At 41.2% G+C, this 18,167-nt stretch overlaps 1 protein-coding gene across 8 annotated transcripts in view; it reads left to right on the top strand.

Annotated features, from left to right (window-relative positions):
• The first annotated feature begins 1,373 nt into the window (after positions 1 to 1,373).
• Positions 1,374 to 18,167, top strand: part of NR3C1 (nuclear receptor subfamily 3 group C member 1) — a 130,749-nt gene continuing 113,955 nt past the window's right edge. Inside the window, exons 1-2 of one of the 8 annotated variants that reach the window (XM_089909440.1) lie at positions 1,374 to 1,396; positions 5,753 to 6,949. In XM_089909440.1, coding sequence (XP_089765566.1) covers positions 5,766 to 6,949 — 1,184 coding nt within the window. In that variant the 5' untranslated portion in view covers positions 1,374 to 1,396; positions 5,753 to 5,765. Of the gene's footprint in view, positions 1,397 to 2,055; positions 2,172 to 2,238; positions 2,559 to 2,878; positions 3,346 to 3,475; positions 3,647 to 3,687; positions 4,001 to 5,752; positions 6,950 to 18,167 lie in introns of those variants that run through there. The other 7 variants (XM_022589990.2, XM_022589987.3, XM_089909439.1 and 4 more) reach the window with 7 other exon arrangements.

Below are 18,167 nucleotides of genomic sequence, written 5' to 3'. Positions count from 1 at the left end.
TTTCAAATGAACATGCAAGACTAAAGAATGAGAGTTTTTTCTATCAAATTAAAAAATTAACAGGCATATTTAGACCACTGAAAAGAAAAAAATCAGGAAAATTCCACACTTTTGCTCCATTGAAAGTGTTTTCAAGGGCGATTTTTAATTTGAAATGATGTGTCCTCTCCCGTTTTAAAGTTTTCCACTGGACCTGCAGGAAAAAATGAGTGGGGAGAAAGTTAATTGGGAACTCTTATAAAAGCAGATGTTGTTTAAAAGCAGGGTATCCACCACCTACAATGTGAACAGGTAAGAGAGATGAGGTGGATTTTTTTTAGAGCACAGATTCAACTATGAAATAGGTTTATGGTATGGGAAGAGGTACTTGATTAGGTATCTGTTATGGTCCCTTTACATATATATGTACAAATTATTATATGTAATATACTACATATATAAATAGTTCCTACTATTACTTCTAAGCAGATGTACAAGGATGATCATTTCAGTACGTTATTTAACTCATTTTTAAAACATGCGTAACATATTATGTATTGTAGGTTTGAGTCTTGATTTTTTTTTCATGAAGCTGTTGGTTGTTTGGGGACCCAATGCAGGAAAGACATCTGATTCTAGTATTTGAGACTCAGAAGGTAGGACACCTGGCAAGTAGGCAAAGTAGCGTTCTCGAGTCAATTCTCATTTACTATCCACTATGAGCACCCAAGACAGGGGCCTCCCTCCAGTTGACTTGCACCAAGGGAAAGAAAAGAGGAGTCATCTCGTCTGTATCCAGAGGGGTTTTGTTAACAACTGGGTTGCTCGGCGCTCTTCATAAAAATTCTCCTGGCTGAGGGTTCTACCAGCCAGGGTTGGCTGAGGGTTGGCAAAGGTCTTGGTTCCCTTCTCTCTTCCGAGGCTGTGAGCGTATCTTCCTTTGCCAAGATGGCGGCCCTGGCATCATCTGGAGGCGGCCCGCGCAGATCGCCTCCGGGCGGGCGGCTCGCTAATAGCCTAGTTCTCTCCCGTCATCTCGAACGACACACGGGGCAGCGCCTACACCCCCAGAACCGAGAGAGGGCAACCTAGGCTGCCCGCGAGAGAGAACCTTGGCCAAGATGGTGGACGCGCGGCCGGGCGGTGTCAGCTGCCTTTACCAAGATGGCGGCAGGCGGCTTCCGGCAGGCACTCCCCCCAAATCCTCTGCAAGATGTCAGGGCAGAGCGGCCGCTGCCAGTCTGAGCACGGCCGGGCGCCCGGGCAGGGCTAGGTGGAGCTGCGGCAGCCTCCGCCCCCGGCTGCAGCTGGCAAGCGCTGTCACCTGTGGGGTCGCAAAAGTTACCTCCCCAACCCCTAAAGCAACACAGCACAACCTTTCTCCGAGTCACACGAATCATAATATGTGCCGCCCAAGGTAGGCGGCTCGATCCCGGCGTCGCCCAAGCCCTCCAGACGCGGCGAGCTGGGGAAGGGGGTTGGGGCGGGGGCCTCCGGCGCGGACTCCTCTCCCCCCACTCCCCTTTCGTTGGGGACAGGCCACGTGTTTCCCTCGGACAGAGGAGGAGGCGCGTAACGGGAAGAGCTGGAAGGAGTTTAATGCTGACATTTTAAAGCTGCCTGTGTTCTGTTTTATTTGGAGGGATGGGGGTCCCACGAACAGGAAAGGGTGGGCGACGCATTGAGGCGAGTGCAGCAAATGTCAAGATTCGGGGGAGGGGCCTCCGCGGGAAACTTGGACGTGGGCCCCGAAGGGGGTGGAAGGAGAGGTCAGGAGTTGGGGTGGGGGGAAGGAGGGCGTACTGTGCAAGCAACTTACTGTTTCGCTTGCAACTTGCTTTTAAGCCTGCCACCTCCCGCTTTCCTTAAAAATAATAATTTAAAAATGCAAAGAAATCCAGTTCGCTGGAGGTTTTGCATTTGGCGAGCAACTTCCTTCAAGTGTGAGCGCGCTAGGAGGGAGGGAGAGATGGGGGTTGAACTTGGCAGGCGGCGCCTCCTTCTGCCGCCGCCACCGCCGCCGCCTCGCAGGCTCGGAGAAGAGGGTGGGGGACAGTCGGGGCGCAGGGGAGGGTGGGTTCTGCTTTGCAACTTCTCTCCTGGTGCGAGCACGCGGCGGCGGCTGCAGACAGGGCCGCCCAGACAATGCGGGGGTGGGGGACCGCCGGCACGCGACTCCCCCCCGGCCCAGAGTATGTATGCGCCGACCCCCTTCCCTGCCCTCCCCTCCCTGAAGCCTCCCCAGAGGGCGTGTCTGGCCGTCCGGCCCTACGAGGGGCCGAGACGCCGCAGCACCGTTTCCGTGCAACCCTGTAGCCTCGTGCGAAGTGACACACTTCGCTCAACTCGGCCCGGGGGCGGCGGCGCGGACCACCCTCGCGGCTCTGCTGCGGGCCGCGCCCCGGCTCCCCTAGCCAGCCCACTGTCACCCGCAGGGGCGCTGACGGTTGCTGCCGAGGGACCGGGCGAGCTCCGGAGTGGGTCGGGAGTCGCAGAGCTGGGCTGGGGCGGGAAGGAGCAGCGAGAAGAGAAACTAGAGAAACTCGGCTTCCCTCCGAAGCCCGCCCCAGAAAGACCAGGTCGGCCCCCGCCGCTGCCTCCTCTCCTTTTTCCTGGGGGGGGGGTGAGGGGTGGGGGGTCGAGGAGAAGCCTCGAGCGCCCAGGAAGCAGCCTCGGCGGGGGCCGCGCCGGGGGGCCTCGGGCGGGCAGGCGCCGTCGCGGCCGGGGTGGCCGGGCCCGCGCGGAGGGCGTGGGGGCGGGGGCCACGGCCGCCCCTGCAGTTGCCTAGCGTCGCCAACAGGTTGCACCGTTCCCCGCGCCGCCGCGCGGCCCCTCGGGCGGGGAGCGGCCGGGGGTGGGGTGGGAGCGCGTGTGTGTGCGAGTGTGTGCGCGCCGCGGCGCCGCCTCCGCCCGCCCCCCGCTCGGTCCCGCTCGTCTGCAGCGGCCGGGCGGCCCTTTCGCTTGTCCGCGCTGCCTCCCCTCCTCCTCCTCCTCCATTTTGCGAGCTCGAGTCTGTGACGGGAGCCCCAGTCACCGCCCGCCCGTCGGGGACGGATTCTAGTGGGTGGAAAGAGACGCCGCAGCCGGAGCGGCGGGGCGCCGGCACGGAGGACGCGCGCCCGAGAGCCCCGGCCCGCGAAGACGGGCGCGGGGCGGGGAGCTGGCTTGTCAGCCGGGAAATGGGAGACTTTCTCAAATAGGGGCTCTCCCCTCCCCCCATGGAGAAGGGGGCGGCTGTTTACTTCCTTTTTTTAGAGAGAAAAAAATCTCTCGCTCCCGCTCCTCCTGCTTTCACACGCTAAGTTGTTTATCTCGGCTGCGGTGGGAGCGGCGGACGGTGTGGGGTGAGTGGCGCCGCCGGCAGAGGTAAGGGGAGGGGAGGGCCGGGGGCTGGGCCCCCACGGGCGCTCGTTCCCCGAGGTGCGGGCCGGGGCCGGGAGGCCGGCTCGGGGGCGCCGCGGGAGCCTGCAAAGTTTTATTAGCTTCGGGTAGTGGGGGTGGGGGCTGGCGAGGGCCGGGGGACGGTGACGACAGGGCAGCGCGCGGGTGACAGCGCTGGCCTCTTCCTCTCCCTGGACCGCCGTCCCCTGGCCGAGGGGGAGGAACCCGAGCTCTCTGCGAGTGGAGCCTCGTCGAGCCGTCCGGGTTTCCAGGCTCTCGTTCGCTGGTGAGGAATCCTGGTCTCTCTCTCTCTTTTTTTTTTTTCCTTCTTCCCCAAGTCCCTTTTCTTTTCCCTCCCAGGGGGCCTCCCAGACACCCATTTTTTTGGTGAACGCTGAGCCGCGTCTGAATCCTGCTCGCCCGACTCTGTCCGCTCCACCCTAGAGCGCCCGAGCGCGAGCAGGGTTTGTGTCGAGGCTCCAGTGCGTCTCCTTTCTGGCGGGCGCGCAGGGGTGTGTGTGAGTGTGTGTGTGCGCGCGCGTGTACACACGAAGGGGGCTGACAGCCTGCTACTCGGAGACTTCGGCCAGGGCTGGTGTTATCTGGTAGAAGTGGGCGTGTCGGAGAAAGAACTCAACAGGTCTGGACACATTTCTCTTTTAACCTCGCGCTTTTCTCTACCCCCCCCGCCCCCGCCCCTCGAGGGTTTGTTCTTTAGCGCTTGGCATCACTTCGCTCCTGACGTTTTGAAGTGGCCCCTTTTAGAAGAAGACCCTCCCGAACCATAATAGTTTCGTGGTGCGATTTTTGACAAGCGCTAGTCGGACGTTTTGAGGTTGCAGACTTGATAATTGCAGCCTTGTAATGCTGCTTAAGACCCCTTGGCATGGTTCATTAAGGCCAATTACGGTGACAGGGTTATTTGCAATTTAAACGGGGGGATAAAATCGTTTGAGGGATCGTTTCGTTTTATGAAGTACTGTTTTGGTTTCGAGTTTGACGGCAGCTGTCAAAGTGGCGTGGAAATTCATTAGGCTCCATTTGATACCTTGTGTTTAGAGATCGTTATCAGCTAAACACGGCGGAGGGGCGGGGAGATAAGCAGTTTACCCTCAACCTCAAGATTTGTAGTGGCACGTCCCCACCTCTCTGTCTACCTTCATCACGCTCCACTTTCAGCGAGGGCCAGTGAAGTTTATGCTTCTTAAAGTCTCTGTACGGGAAAAGACTTTCATTGGACAGGATTTGACTATACTGTCGCAAATATGCTTATCAAAGTCTCTGCCCGCCTCTTAAAACATCTTGATTGTCAACAATCTTCTAGCAACCTAACCCTCTTGAGAGTAGGCTCAGAATTAGGATAGGTGAAGGTTTAGAATGCAGGGAGAATTATTCTGAGCATTGTATTATTTTACTTGGATTTATATGAATGTGATTTTACAATTCTGGGGTGGTTTTTTTTTCCCTTTGTTTTTCAATACTTCAATATATGGAAAGGAAAAATCTTAATTTAGAGACATCATAGTATTTCATACTGAGGGTCTTGAGCAGTTTTAAAAGAAAATGTAGCTTCATCTAGATTTTATTGTGTTGTAAGGGTTTGAGAGAGCTATATTTCTTATACCGTATTTAAAATATTGTAATGAGAAGCTACTACGCATTCCTTTTTAAATCTAAATTTTAGTTAGCTTGTATACAGTGTGTTTCATTTCATATGTCCAAAATTTGAAAGCAGGCACTATTAGGCACATTCAGTAAGAAATATCGGTTAAAAATAGGAGCCTTTTCCTACCCTATTGGAAGATGAGCAGATCATCATTGTTTATCTTCCAAGTAAAATGCATGGTTCACCAGTAGGTTGTACTAAAAGGTTTGGATGTGTGACCAGCCGGTAGGAGAGGAATTGGGAGTAATTAGAGATAGAGAATTCTAGCATAGTGTTTATCAGATTTTATGTTTATTAGTTCTCAGAAAAGCCAACAGCCTTGACTGGTTGAAAAGAGGTAGGAATTTCAATGATCATACTTCCTTTTTTTAAATTAAATACTTTGACATCAACTTGAACCTTCAGAATAAACAGATGTAATGAATTATAATGTCTGTGATTAACGAAGTTACCAATTTGTGAGTGGCAGGATGAATAGCCAAGCTTAGTTTGATAGTTTTGTTCTCAGCTGTGCGAGTGGACTGCATTGTCCTTTTAAATGTGGCACACTGAATGCGAGCAGGAGACACGGCTTTTATATCATGGAAGTCAGAATCTACTCTTCTGATAACAAGGAATTAGATTCGGAATTAACTAAAAGGTTCATTTAACAGGCTCTTACTAATCGGATCACAGAGATAATGGGATTTTATAGCTTATTATATCCCCCTCTCTTTTTTTTTGTAGCTGATATTCACTGATGGACCCCAAGGAATCATTAAGCCCCCCCAGTAGAGAAGAAATCCCCAGCAGTGTGCTTGGTCGAGAGAGGGGAAATGTGATGGACTTCTATAAAACCCTAAGGGGAGGAGCTACTGTGAAGGTTTCTGCATCTTCACCCTCACTGGCTGCTGCTTCTCAGGCCGACTCCAAGCAGCAAAGACTTTTGGTTGATTTTCCAAAAGGCTCCGGAAGCAATGCGCAGCAGCCAGATCTGTCCAAGGCAGTTTCACTCTCAATGGGACTGTATATGGGAGAGACAGAGACAAAAGTAATGGGAAATGACCTGGGATTCCCACAGCAGGGCCAAATGAGCCTTTCCTCTGGGGAAACAGACTTTCGGCTTCTGGAAGAAAGCATCGCAAACCTCAATAGGTCGACCAGTGTTCCAGAGAACCCCAAGAATGCAGCATCAGCCCCCCCAGAGAAGGAGTTTCCAAAAACTCACTCTGATGTATCTTCAGAGCAGCAAAATTTGAAGGGCCAGACTGGCACTAATGGGGGTAACGTGAAGTTGTATACCACAGACCAAAGCACCTTTGACATATGGAGGAAAAAACTCCAGGATTTGGAGTTTTCTTCTGGGTCCCCAAGTAAAGAGACAAGTGAGAGTCCTTGGAGCTCAGACCTCTTGATAGATGAAAACTGTTTGCTTTCTCCTTTGGCAGGAGAGGATGATCCATTCCTTCTGGAAGGAAACGCAAAAGAGGACTGTAAGCCTCTTGTTTTACCGGACACTAAACCTAAAATTAAGGATAATGGAGATCTGATCTTATCAAGCCCCAACAGTGTGCCACTGCCCCAAGTGAAAACAGAAAAAGAAGATTTTATTGAACTCTGCACCCCTGGAGTAATTAAGCAGGAGAAACTGGGCCCAGTTTATTGTCAGGCCAGCTTTTCTGGAGCAAATATAATTGGTAATAAAATGTCTGCCATTTCTGTTCATGGTGTGAGTACCTCTGGGGGACAGATGTACCACTATGACATGAATACAGCATCCCTTTCTCAACAGCAGGATCAGAAACCTATTTTTAATGTCATTCCACCAATTCCTGTTGGTTCAGAAAATTGGAATAGATGCCAAGGATCTGGAGATGATAACTTGACTTCCTTAGGGACTTTGAACTTCTCCGGTCGATCGGTTTTTTCTAATGGCTATTCAAGGTAAGATTAATGCTTTCTGTTTCTTGAGAATGGTACATTTAAGATCAATTGATAGATTTAAATATTCATTTATTTGAATGTGTTCGACAACAATTCAAGTGCTTTTTCATGTGAATAAATTTAAGCCGGCTCTTGAAAGTAGGCATGGTAGAAAACCTAAGTGATTGGTCTGTACAAAACCCTTCCCAGTATTTTTTTTTCCCCCTGAAATAATGGTATTTAGTATCCCATTGGCCAGTAACTGAAATTTTTATGTAAAAATTTAAAAGAATACTGCTCATTTACAGGTGTCTTTGGTAAAAAATATGTAAATTCAAGGGGGTATAATGTTTAGAAATATATATTTATTGTGCATATTTTTTAAGCTGTTTTAGAATATGCTCTTACACTACGATGAAAAACACCCGTAATACTTCACGTAATCAAACGTTGTGCTGTGTTTGTACATTTGTGAAGTGTTAGCCTGAGGAGATTAAAGGGTTAAAAATTAGAAGTACTAACAATGAACCCTTTTCTTCAAACTGAACCTTGAAGAATCTGAGTTCTGAGATTGCTAAAGCAATGCAGTCAGTGCGCAGTGTACCTGACCGAGAGTATTAGACGTGGGACTTGCCCACAGAGTTCCTGACCTAAAGCAGATAAGTTGTGTCTGCTGATTGGTCTCTTTAAGAAAGGAATTGGTGGCAACACGGTGCTTGATTTTACTTTCAAATGTTCTTACAAGTTCTCAAGTAGATAGCTGATGGTCAGCATTGTTGAGCTTCAGTCTCAGCTATGTTTGATTTGTTTCTCTGTCTCCTTTTTTCTCCATCATTTATAAGTATATTGACATTTCCATTTGACCTCAGAAAGGTCTGTTAAAATGTAATTACCAGGAGAAAGTTCTAAATGTAGGTGTATCTTCCTAGGGGTTAAGTTCTCTATCCTGCACCCCCACCCCCAGTTCAGATAAATGTATATCACATTTTAGGTGTGAAGGAAAATATAAAAATGTAATTGTAGAGACACAAGATTGATTAATCAGTGGGTTTTTTTAAGGGAGGAGGAAGGGCATAGTAGACACAGTGATTTCTTTGTATGTAAGTACTGTAAGTTCTTAAATATTCGTGATAGTCACTGTTCACATTAACTAGTCATTGAAGATTTTATTTAAAACTCTCTTTAAAAATGCTTTTTCTGGTAAAGGTATATTCTAATACTGAGGTGTCTCTTTTCTTTCCTCTTTAAGGTAGGAAGCTTTGCTTGTTGGGGAAAAAATTTAGACTTAGATTTAGGCTATGTTCTGTTCCTTTAAAAGGCTTAGATGTTTCTTATCAAAAGAAAAAAAAATCCTTGGTTCTTGTGTGTCTTAACATAAACTACCTACTAATCTATTATTAAAATAATAATATTTTACTTAGAAGAACATTTCAACTTTTTATTGCTATCATTCTGAAATGAAGGTTTAAAATGTTTTCAGTAAGGAGATTTGAGATGTTATCGCATAAGCTGTTGTGTTTAAATGTTAAAAGACATGCTGTGTTTTAAATTTTTCAATCTCAGATTTTTGGCAGTGGAATTGATGATTGAATGTGCTTGTTTGTCTTGAAAGAGTAAGTACAGTTGGTTTGACTAAGTTTTCTGTAGGAAACTTAACATTGATTTATAAAACATGTAATTGTACAAAGAAAAATCATATATCTTAGGAAAAGCTTGGTGATTATTAATGCTTTTTGTTCTGATAATCAGCATGGTAATGTTACCATTTTCCTTACTATAAAAGAGGCATGGAACAAGAACTTGTCATTTTCCATTCACAGTGAACTTTCATTAAGCCCTATAGAATCTAGGATCTGGAGAGTAAGTCTTAGATGAATATAGTTATCCTTAAATCATTAAAGATCATTTTAGTACTTTTTCCAGTAGTTTATAACATTTAAAGTGTGTCAGCCTCATAACAGCCATATGATAGTAGACAAAGCAATGATGGTGTGGCTCTTTCAAGATTCTTTAATATCCAGTGAAATGATTATTTTATGCCAGTGTGTGATTTGGAATTATAATCAGTAGTTTGTGTCCTAATGAAAAGGTATAATATCTTTACAGGATAGTTTGAGAAAGTTTGAAAATTTTGTACCTTATCGGATTAACATTGGGAACTGTGATTACCCAGAACAAAGCTTCTTCCAAATAAATTGAAACAATGTTTCTTTTTTACCATCATTGAATTAGCCTGTTGTTTCCAAACAATAGCCTTGATATAATTAAAATTGGTTGCTTTCTCTTCTCTATATTGTTACTTTGGTTCCAGCCAAACATTAAGGCCAGTGACCCTGAGTAATCAGCAGGTAAATCAACATGTTGAGACAACTATACTGAATACTGACTTTCTGAATTTAGATATAGAAATATTAAATCCACTAATAACTTGCCTTTTATTTAAGTTTTTTTAAAGCAAAAATTGTAATTTGACTTTTTAAGATGTCACCTAAAATTGCTTTTTCTTAGTATGCTTGAAAAAAGACACTTTACACTCTGTTTTGGGAGGGAAGGCAATTCCTTCTGATGTGTCAACATAGCACAACATCCAGTTATTATGTTAAATTGTAAAATTATGAGTGTTATGATTGAGCATAGTAAATTTTTTTTTTTAAGGTTTAAGTTCGTTGATAGTAAAACAAGAGAAACCTCATTGATACCCAAATACATTCTTTAAGTAAAACGAACTAGCCATTCTACCTTAATATGCTTTTTAAATTCTGAAATTGAGTAAATTTAGCATAAACGTGTAACATTGATGAAGGCAGATTTCTGCATGATTTGATTTTCAGCATTGTTTCACTTGAGCATTAATGGTGAAACTGCTGAAAAGAGGCAAAGAAGTAAATGGTTTCAGGTGGAATTAGAGCTTTTATTGGGATTATGTTGAAACTTTAGTATTAAAAAGTTGATCGTTTTCTGAAGGGTATGATTATTGGAGAGAAAGAATGATGCAAGATGAATTTGTAAATTCAGTCTTAGGTGGAGTTTAGGGCTCTGTTGGTTGCCATTTAATGAAGCTATGAAAATTTATGTCGATTTTAACATCTCATTATTAATTGCACCTGTGTCTAATTTTATTAACGTAAATGCCAATGAAGACCTGTACAAGCACAGGATGAGTGAAGCAAAGTCTGTCCCTTTTTCGTTTTTCTTATTAACATCATGTTGAATGTTTTCTCAGAGAAGGGAGGCATAAAGAAGAGATTTTTATTGATTTTCCCCCTTTTTAATGGATACTTTACTTCCTTTTTCCTCTCCTTCCAAAGGTTCTGGCAGTGAGTGTTTCAATCAGTGTCTTTTTTAACCTTAATGTTTCTGATATTCACTCATAAAACGATTTCTGAATGTTAAAGGAGATTTGCTTTTGGCTCTTTGTGTATTTTTAGCTTTATGATAATCTTTTCCTTTTCTTAAAACCCTCTACTTCTTTAAGGCTATATTATTAGTAAAAGGAAAAAAAAAAACAAAAACAGAAGGTAAAACACATTGTGTATTCAGGTGTGTCAATTTAGTGTGGAATGACTCCAGTATAGAAATGTGTGATTAGTGTGTGGTCAGATTTTATTGAAATTACTTCTTGTGATGTTTCTTTGGCTATTCCATTATATTTTTATAATGGATAAAATAATTTGTATTATAATGCTGTTTTGGTTTTATCTATTGATGTTACAGATATTTTAGTTAATCTGACCACTTTCAACATTATGTTGACTGTTTATAAATTTTATGAAAGATCTGTTCTGAAACATACCTTCCATAAATGTAGCTTAAATGCAAATTGTAATAGTAGTAAAATTCATATGTGTGTAGAGATCACTTTAGGGGCTTTTTGAGATTTTAGTGAAGGAGAGATTGAAGAGTGACTAATGTGAAAGAACATCTGTATTAATTGGTTGATTATAAGTCTTAATCCACACTGGCCTGCAGGTGATTGAAATAGGCTAGTTGTTAGGAAATCTTAATTTACGTTGGGTTTAAAATAAGCCTGGGGCATATTTCTTAAAACCCACTTTTTCTTACTTTTAAGATCACACCTAATTTTACTGAGCAGTAAGTTCTCATTATGTACTGCTGTTTATCTGAGCAAATTAAATAGACAAAATAGGTTTGTGCCTAATAGCATTTACCCTTCTGAGGACATCCTGGTAATTGTGTAATGCCGTTTTTACAGGTATTTGCCAAAGTAATGGGCACCTGCTTCCATATTTCTGAGTCAAGGAAAATGTATATTGGTAAATCGTGTTGCAAAAGAATTTTCAAGAAATATTTTGTTGAATTAAACTATAACTGAAAAAAATCAACTACTTATTGACCTCTATAGAAGTGCTTCGAAGCCCATGCTCCCCTTACTTCTGTAACTTCAGAGAGCCAGCTGCTCTCATTTCCTTCTGGCTTGTTCTACTCGTGTTTTGTATTTTCAAGTAAATAAAAATATTCTTATGGGGAACTTCCATTTAGGGGAAAAAAGAAAAAAGAAAAGATCTGTTAAGTGTTCCTTTCTCTTTGAATTTTGCATGATCGTTTTTATGTTAACCTGGATTAGGGTGTGAGTTTTAATGGTAATTTTCGTATTGATTTTACCCAGTAAGTTATAGTTTAGAAAGTAAACAATTTTATAGTGGTTCAAAAATTAGTTGTAGAGAGTGAGTTCAACCCCCAGACACCTAATTTTGACAGGTTGCCTTTTTATTCCTCACTACCGTCACAAATGTCCCTTGAATACGGGTTTCCAGTGGAGTTTGTGAATTAAAGGGTATTGGGGGAAGGCAGGCAAGAGAGGGAGGGGCAGTGGAGATGTGGAAAGGTGGAAGATAAGTTTAGAAACATCAAGAGCAATTCCGAAAACCAACAATTTGGATCAGCTGTCATGAAGTCAGAGGACTAAAAAAAGAAAAAATTAGGGCTGTGTTTCAGGATTACAATTTAGTTTCTTTTATCTGAGGTAAAAATCTAAAGCTAATTGTGGCAATATAACCCTGATGTTTATAGGATTACGTTGTTGTCTTTTGCTATACTTTATTACCAAAATAAAAAGATGGAGATTTTAATTCCTTTTAGATTATTTCAGCTAAGATCAAGTTCATATTTTCCCCATTTTTATAGGCTGCTATTTAATCAATAAAAATCTAATTACTGGCATGTAGTTGAAACAAGGATGATGTGTTATGTTGATATAACCACTTTATATTTCCTAGTGCACTTTGACATACACTGTCATCTGACTATGGAGTACAACCCTCTTCTTTAGTAATATATTTCCATGGGTTGCATATTTTTCTGCTGGAATGTTAAGGAAATAAGTTCTTATTTATGTTACATATATATAATAAATTATGGGATTCTGCAATTGCCAGATGGTCATTTAAACTATTTATATTGCAATATGGTCCTTAAAGCCAATTATTTTGAATGGAAATGTGTCATCACCTAATTTTATCTCTGGGCCAGTTTAAATATTAATGACTTATCTTAGTAGAGCTGCATGCTTAAACATACTTTTCCAGAGTAACTCAAATATTAATTTTGAGTGCTGTAAAACTTTTTTCTTTTGAGCAAGTTTCAGCGAGATTAAAACTATCTATAATACAACAAATTTAGTGAAAGCCTCTTATTTTAGAATTTTTTTCATTCACGCTGTTAGCGCTCCAAAAATATCTGTGGGGAGAGAAAGGTTTAATGATATGATTAGTTGTAAATGTTTAGCACGTTATCTTACATTGAATTTTTATTTTTTTAACAATTTGAGAGTTCAACTTAAGTATGCAGTGTTTAGGACATACAGTTTGTTGCAATAAATGTTAACTTTTCTTTTTACAATAAAATTAACCTTTATTCTAGTTGATTTCATAATTCTTAATATTTAGCTGTGGCTATTATGAAAGTATATTTGATAGCCAATTTTTTAAAGCTATTGTGAAATGACATCTAACTTAGTACAGGCTTTATTATTTCATGCTGGTTGGGGCAATGCAGTGACTTATGACCTTATGATTGTCACATGTTGAACTGTAAAGCTCTACCGGTTTGCTATGGACACTTTTACTTTGTTGTTGTTTTACTGTTTTTGTGCTTTTGTAATTATTGGGGATAAGGGTTTTCTTAATTTTAAGATGATATAAATTGCAAGTTTGGTGTTTTTTTTTTTTAATCTTCAAATCCCTCCCAAACAATTTAATTTAGTTATTCAATAGCAGAAATAGTAGAAGGAAGTAGACCAAAAATTAGAAGACTTGAGTTCTAAGGCTGAGCTGAACCAATCTATGACCTTGAGTAATTAGGTGTTTTAGAGTCAAAATATTTTCTTTACAATTATATATGAATTATTTTCAAAACGTGTGTGTACTTCTGTTTCTAAAATTCTACAATCTTCTTAACCTATTGTTTTAGTGAAGGAGGCAGCTGGGGTAGGGAATGATATACTAAAACTGGGTCTTTGTACATTATCAAGAAGTACAAGACAAGAATGAACCCAGATTTGGTATTTTTATGAAATAATAATTTAAAATAACGTAGTTGGTGGTACATAGAAAATAATATGTAAACACTGTTGTTGGTAGAGCCAGAGAGGTGGGGCTCTTGGGTTCTCAAAGCTTGCTTTCTATGTTTGGTACAATGATTTTATATTAGAGCTTAAAGGGAGTTGAGAGCTCATCTACTCCCCACACTCTCATTTCTGAGATGAGGAAATGAGACCTATAGAAAGTGTCTAGAGAAAGATCACAGAATTAGTGGTATCACACTTTGAATACCTAATTCTCAATAGTCTAAGCTCCTCAGCAGGCTTCTCTCAACATCTGGTCTCTAGTTGTAGAGATCTGAAACATAATACAGATGAGGCAGGTATTCTATGAAAGTTACTTTGAAGTTGACTGTATTGTCCATATTCTTTCCTATATATTTTTAACCTTAAAAATCTTAGGAAAAAAGATTATTAAAAATCTTTAATTTTGTGGCACCACTATGCTAAGGACTTTGTATGCATTCATCTCATTTAAACCTCTTAACAACCCTATGAAGATTTTTAATTCTAGTTTCTATATTGTTACTGATTCTGTCCTTAGCTTTGTGGTATTGAAGGCAGCTGTTATTTACCTTAATTTTATAGGTGGGGAAATCTGAGACATTTAAAGAAAAAAAGAAAAACATAGGAATACTTAATAGTGATCTGAAGGGAAATATTTGATATTGTGTTAGAAATCCCTCTTGGATCTTTAATAATTTTTATTTGTCGTCAGTGAATTTGTAAACAAAATATAAAGGAGAAATGGGATCATGCCTCTCTGCTGTCTTGCGTATATTTGTGTAGTCACTTACGGCTCCCTGTCACAGTTTCAGCTTCTGTAAAATAGGGAGAGCACCCAGCATTCTTGCTTGCGAGTTTTATGCATGGTTGTTTACTTTGAAAATTAAAAAGTACTATAAAAATTCAACGTGGAATTCTTAAAGCTCTGCAAAGTCTACTGAGCTCAAACCAGCATGACCCTCACTGGCTTAAGTACATTGGGACATCTGTGCCTATGGAGGTATTTCCTATTTATCAAGCACTAAGACTTTTTCAGTGTCTACTATCTATAATCCCTGAAGGGTCATGGATCCCAGTTTTATAAGGACTAACATATTTAAAACTTTCTAGTGCCAAGATCACTTTTTTACATTGACATATTTTTCAGTTTGGAGTTTTTGTTAGCTTTTCAATGCCATCTAAACTTAATAGCCATACTGATAACTTCAATCACATTGTTATCTTTTTCTAAATAAACGCCAGGATACCCCCCTTTCTGTTTTACTGTCTGGTATTCTTGTAAAATCAAGTATGCAAAGATCCTTTGTCATTAGGAAACTTTAATTTGAAAAACTGTGAGAAAAAGAGCTTCTGACTATAATAAATACCAAAATTTATCCTAAGTTCATAAATTTGGGAGAGTTATGAAGCTCATTTGACTTTATTTACTGACTTTTTTCTTTTTGATAAAGTGGTTGAAGAAAACTGCAGAAAAATTTAGTGGATTAAACCAAAGATATAAATCTCTTTAGATAACAAAGAACCAAGTACAGAAACACGTTAAGTGGCAGTTTCTTATCACTAAACACATACAGTGGGCTGGTGTCGGTGCAGTCAGTGGGTACTAGGTTTTGAATATAATCTAAGAAGAAATGTTTCTAAAGGAAAGGTAAGAAAAATAGGTGAAATAATCTCTAATTCAATATATTAGGGATGAGTGATCCTTTAATTGATAATAATCATTTAACAAGATAATAATCACTTAACAAGACCGTGCGGTGCTTTGGGGGTACCAAAGACACTATTTGAAAGAGAAAACAGAGAAGCCGGAAGAAAAAGTTAGAACTAAGAAATCCATGGAAGAAGAAAATGGAAGTTCTAAATGCCAGTTCCAGTGTCTGGTTGAGTCTGATTTTTCGAATGCCTAAGTGCTTCTGTATGAATACTGGGAAGTATATAAGCAGCCTAGTTACACTGTGTTAATAGGTGGACGAGCCACAAAGGCCTGTCCTAGGAAGGGAATTCTTGAGATGGGTGGAGTGGGAGGTTAACTACAACATCTCAAAGGTCCTTCCAGCTGCCCTGGCAGCAGCAAACACTTACTGAGCTAGGCATTGGGCATCCAGAGATAAAGAAGAGAGATATCCCCAACCGCGACTTCACAGATCTTCTCGAGATCTTCATACTTGTTCCACCCTGCCTCCCACTGCACCCCACCCCACAACTTTCCACATCCATTTTGCTTTTTGAAATGTCCACTTACCCCAGAAGGCATAACTGAAACTTCATAGAGGAGGAGAGTGTGTGGATGCATGGGAAACAGGAGTTGATTCAGTTATTTGGGATAAAAAGGCGGTAACAAGGAGTCTGAGACAGGTGGAAAGAATGAGCTGATTAGATGAGGAATGAGTAGTTGGGAATGAGCCAGCAGGAGACTTCGTCACCTGTGGAGGAAACTAATGTGTACAGTGTTGTCATCCTATACATTATATGATATAAGACAAGGAGAAAACATGATTTGCGTGCTTAGTGCATAACCTCAGGTTATACCCCCTTGGTGTAAGACTTTCTTTTTCTTCTAGTCACTTCAGAATATCGCCTAACTCTCTAGAAGAAGCATAATCCTCTTTTTAGGTCCCCTGATGCATTTTATGCCTGGGAACATTCTCCTGGATATCTACATAGCTCTTTCTCTCACTTTATTTAGGTCTCCACTTAAACATCAGCTCCTAAGAGAGGCCTCTCTGACTGCTTTATCTGAAATAGTAGCATCTTTCACATACTCTTCCCTTCCCCTCAACATTATATACCTAATTGTTTGTGTCTTATCTGCTCACCTGCTGAAACCTGAGTTCCATAAGAGCAGTGATATTGTCTGCCTTGCTTATTCCTATATCCCAGCAAGTCGAAGAGTGTCTAGCACATAGTAAGACCTCAATAAATACACGTTGAATGTATGAATAAACAAACTTGACATATAAACTAAGATGTATAAGGATGGATTGCACTCCTGTCTTTCCAGAGAAAGGAAATGTCAGCAGACAGTATCACTGAGAGAGATGATAGCCCAGGTTATCTTCTCCAGATGGGAAACAGGTTTTAAGATGGATAAGCGTTTATGTATCTGGAGACAAAGTGTACATAAAGAATTTTATTTTTAATTGTTGTCAGCCTTTAAGTTGGCTCTAAGACTTTGAAATGAATTGCTCTTTCACAGTGTCTTACAACAGCTCTGGTACATTTACCATTGAACAAATTAGGGTAACCAAAGCTTTGAAATGAAGAGTTTGAGGTTTGGCTTTTTAAAATTTATCCTGCTTAAGCTAGTAACCTTTTGTAGCTTTCATCTTTGTGTTTTTCACTTATTTAAGAATTGAGGTTATGCTTGCAGACATCTAATGTGTACATTTGTGTTGATTTATCTAGACAAGTCAGGCAAGAAATCAGTTTGCCCATTTTTCAGATAACTGTGTGTATAATGACTGAACACTCCAAGAGAGGAGGTATCTTATTTTTGCTTGAACTTCCAGATTATCGTTCTTCAGCTTATTTAGATTTGACTTATTCTACCTATAGTTTTGACTTCTTCTGTCTATGGTATATAGCAGCAATTCAAAGTTAGTAAGATAAGTTATCTCTTCCGCTAAGAGTGGTAGGAGAGTTCAACCTAATATGGTAAAGACAGTCACAGAAAAGAGAAAATGTAAGGTAAGTAGGTACTAGCTAAAGCCAGAAAATCAGATGTGGTCACTTAAGAATGAACTGCTTTAGTATCCAGGAAAAAAAGAGGGGAGGACCAAGGACAGTGCTCTGGAAGGCATCCAAAGAGAGCAGCCACAAAAGATAATGAATAGCTGGAGAATTAGGAGACGACAATTTTAAATTGGGGCGGGAGAGAGTAGTATACGCTGTCAAGTCAACTAGGATAGAAGAGCGAGAACAGAATATCATAAATACGAGAGACTGTTGTTGAAGCCAGTCTTTAAAATATATAAACGTTCTCAAAAGTCTCAAAGTGAAATCCTAAATGGAACAACAACACAACTAGATTTAATTTAGTTATTTAAATTCAGAAAGAAAGGAAGAAACCCTGAGTTTGAGATCTCAATCAGTCTTTCAAGTTTAGTTGAAAATATTGAAGTGGATAATAAGAAACATGCTTGTGAGACCACAAAGACCCTGACACTCGGTGAGGAGTAAGAGACAAAGGCAGGAAACCAGGTGGGAATTAAGTTTCTGTTCCCGGAGAAGCCAGCACAACAGAAAAACAAAAAACAAAAAAACTGGCCATACCCTAGTTCAGATTGACTGCAACACTGCTTTCACTGTTATTCCCCTAATCAAAAAATGTCTGTGATTCTGTTACTTATAGCATTGTGGTTCTCCATCTTCCTTCCACCACAACCCATACGCCAAATAGCAGCCACGTGGATACTCCAGAACCCTTGGAGAACGTGGGTTATGCACAATTCATGCAGCTGTATCCTGATCTGTCATATCCAGGAAAGCACATCTGAGTGTACCTGAGATCATAGGATAGTCTGTGAATTGGCTCTTTTAAAGATGGTTTTTGTTTATTACTATTTTCACAAATGCCTTTTCAAAACTTACAAAAATGATGTGTTCATTCCCTTCAGCAAAATTATACCAAGAAAATGTAATAAACTTTTCCTCATTGTCTCTCCTTTCCTCTTT

Source organism: Delphinapterus leucas, chromosome 3 (genome assembly GCF_059928025.1).
Source record: "Delphinapterus leucas isolate spDelLeu-1000000601 "Yukka" chromosome 3, BTC_Dleu_Yukka2, whole genome shotgun sequence".
NCBI lineage: Eukaryota > Metazoa > Chordata > Mammalia > Artiodactyla > Monodontidae > Delphinapterus > Delphinapterus leucas.
Note: the sequence above shows the minus strand (reverse complement) of the source record. Positions and strands in the feature narration are given on the sequence as shown.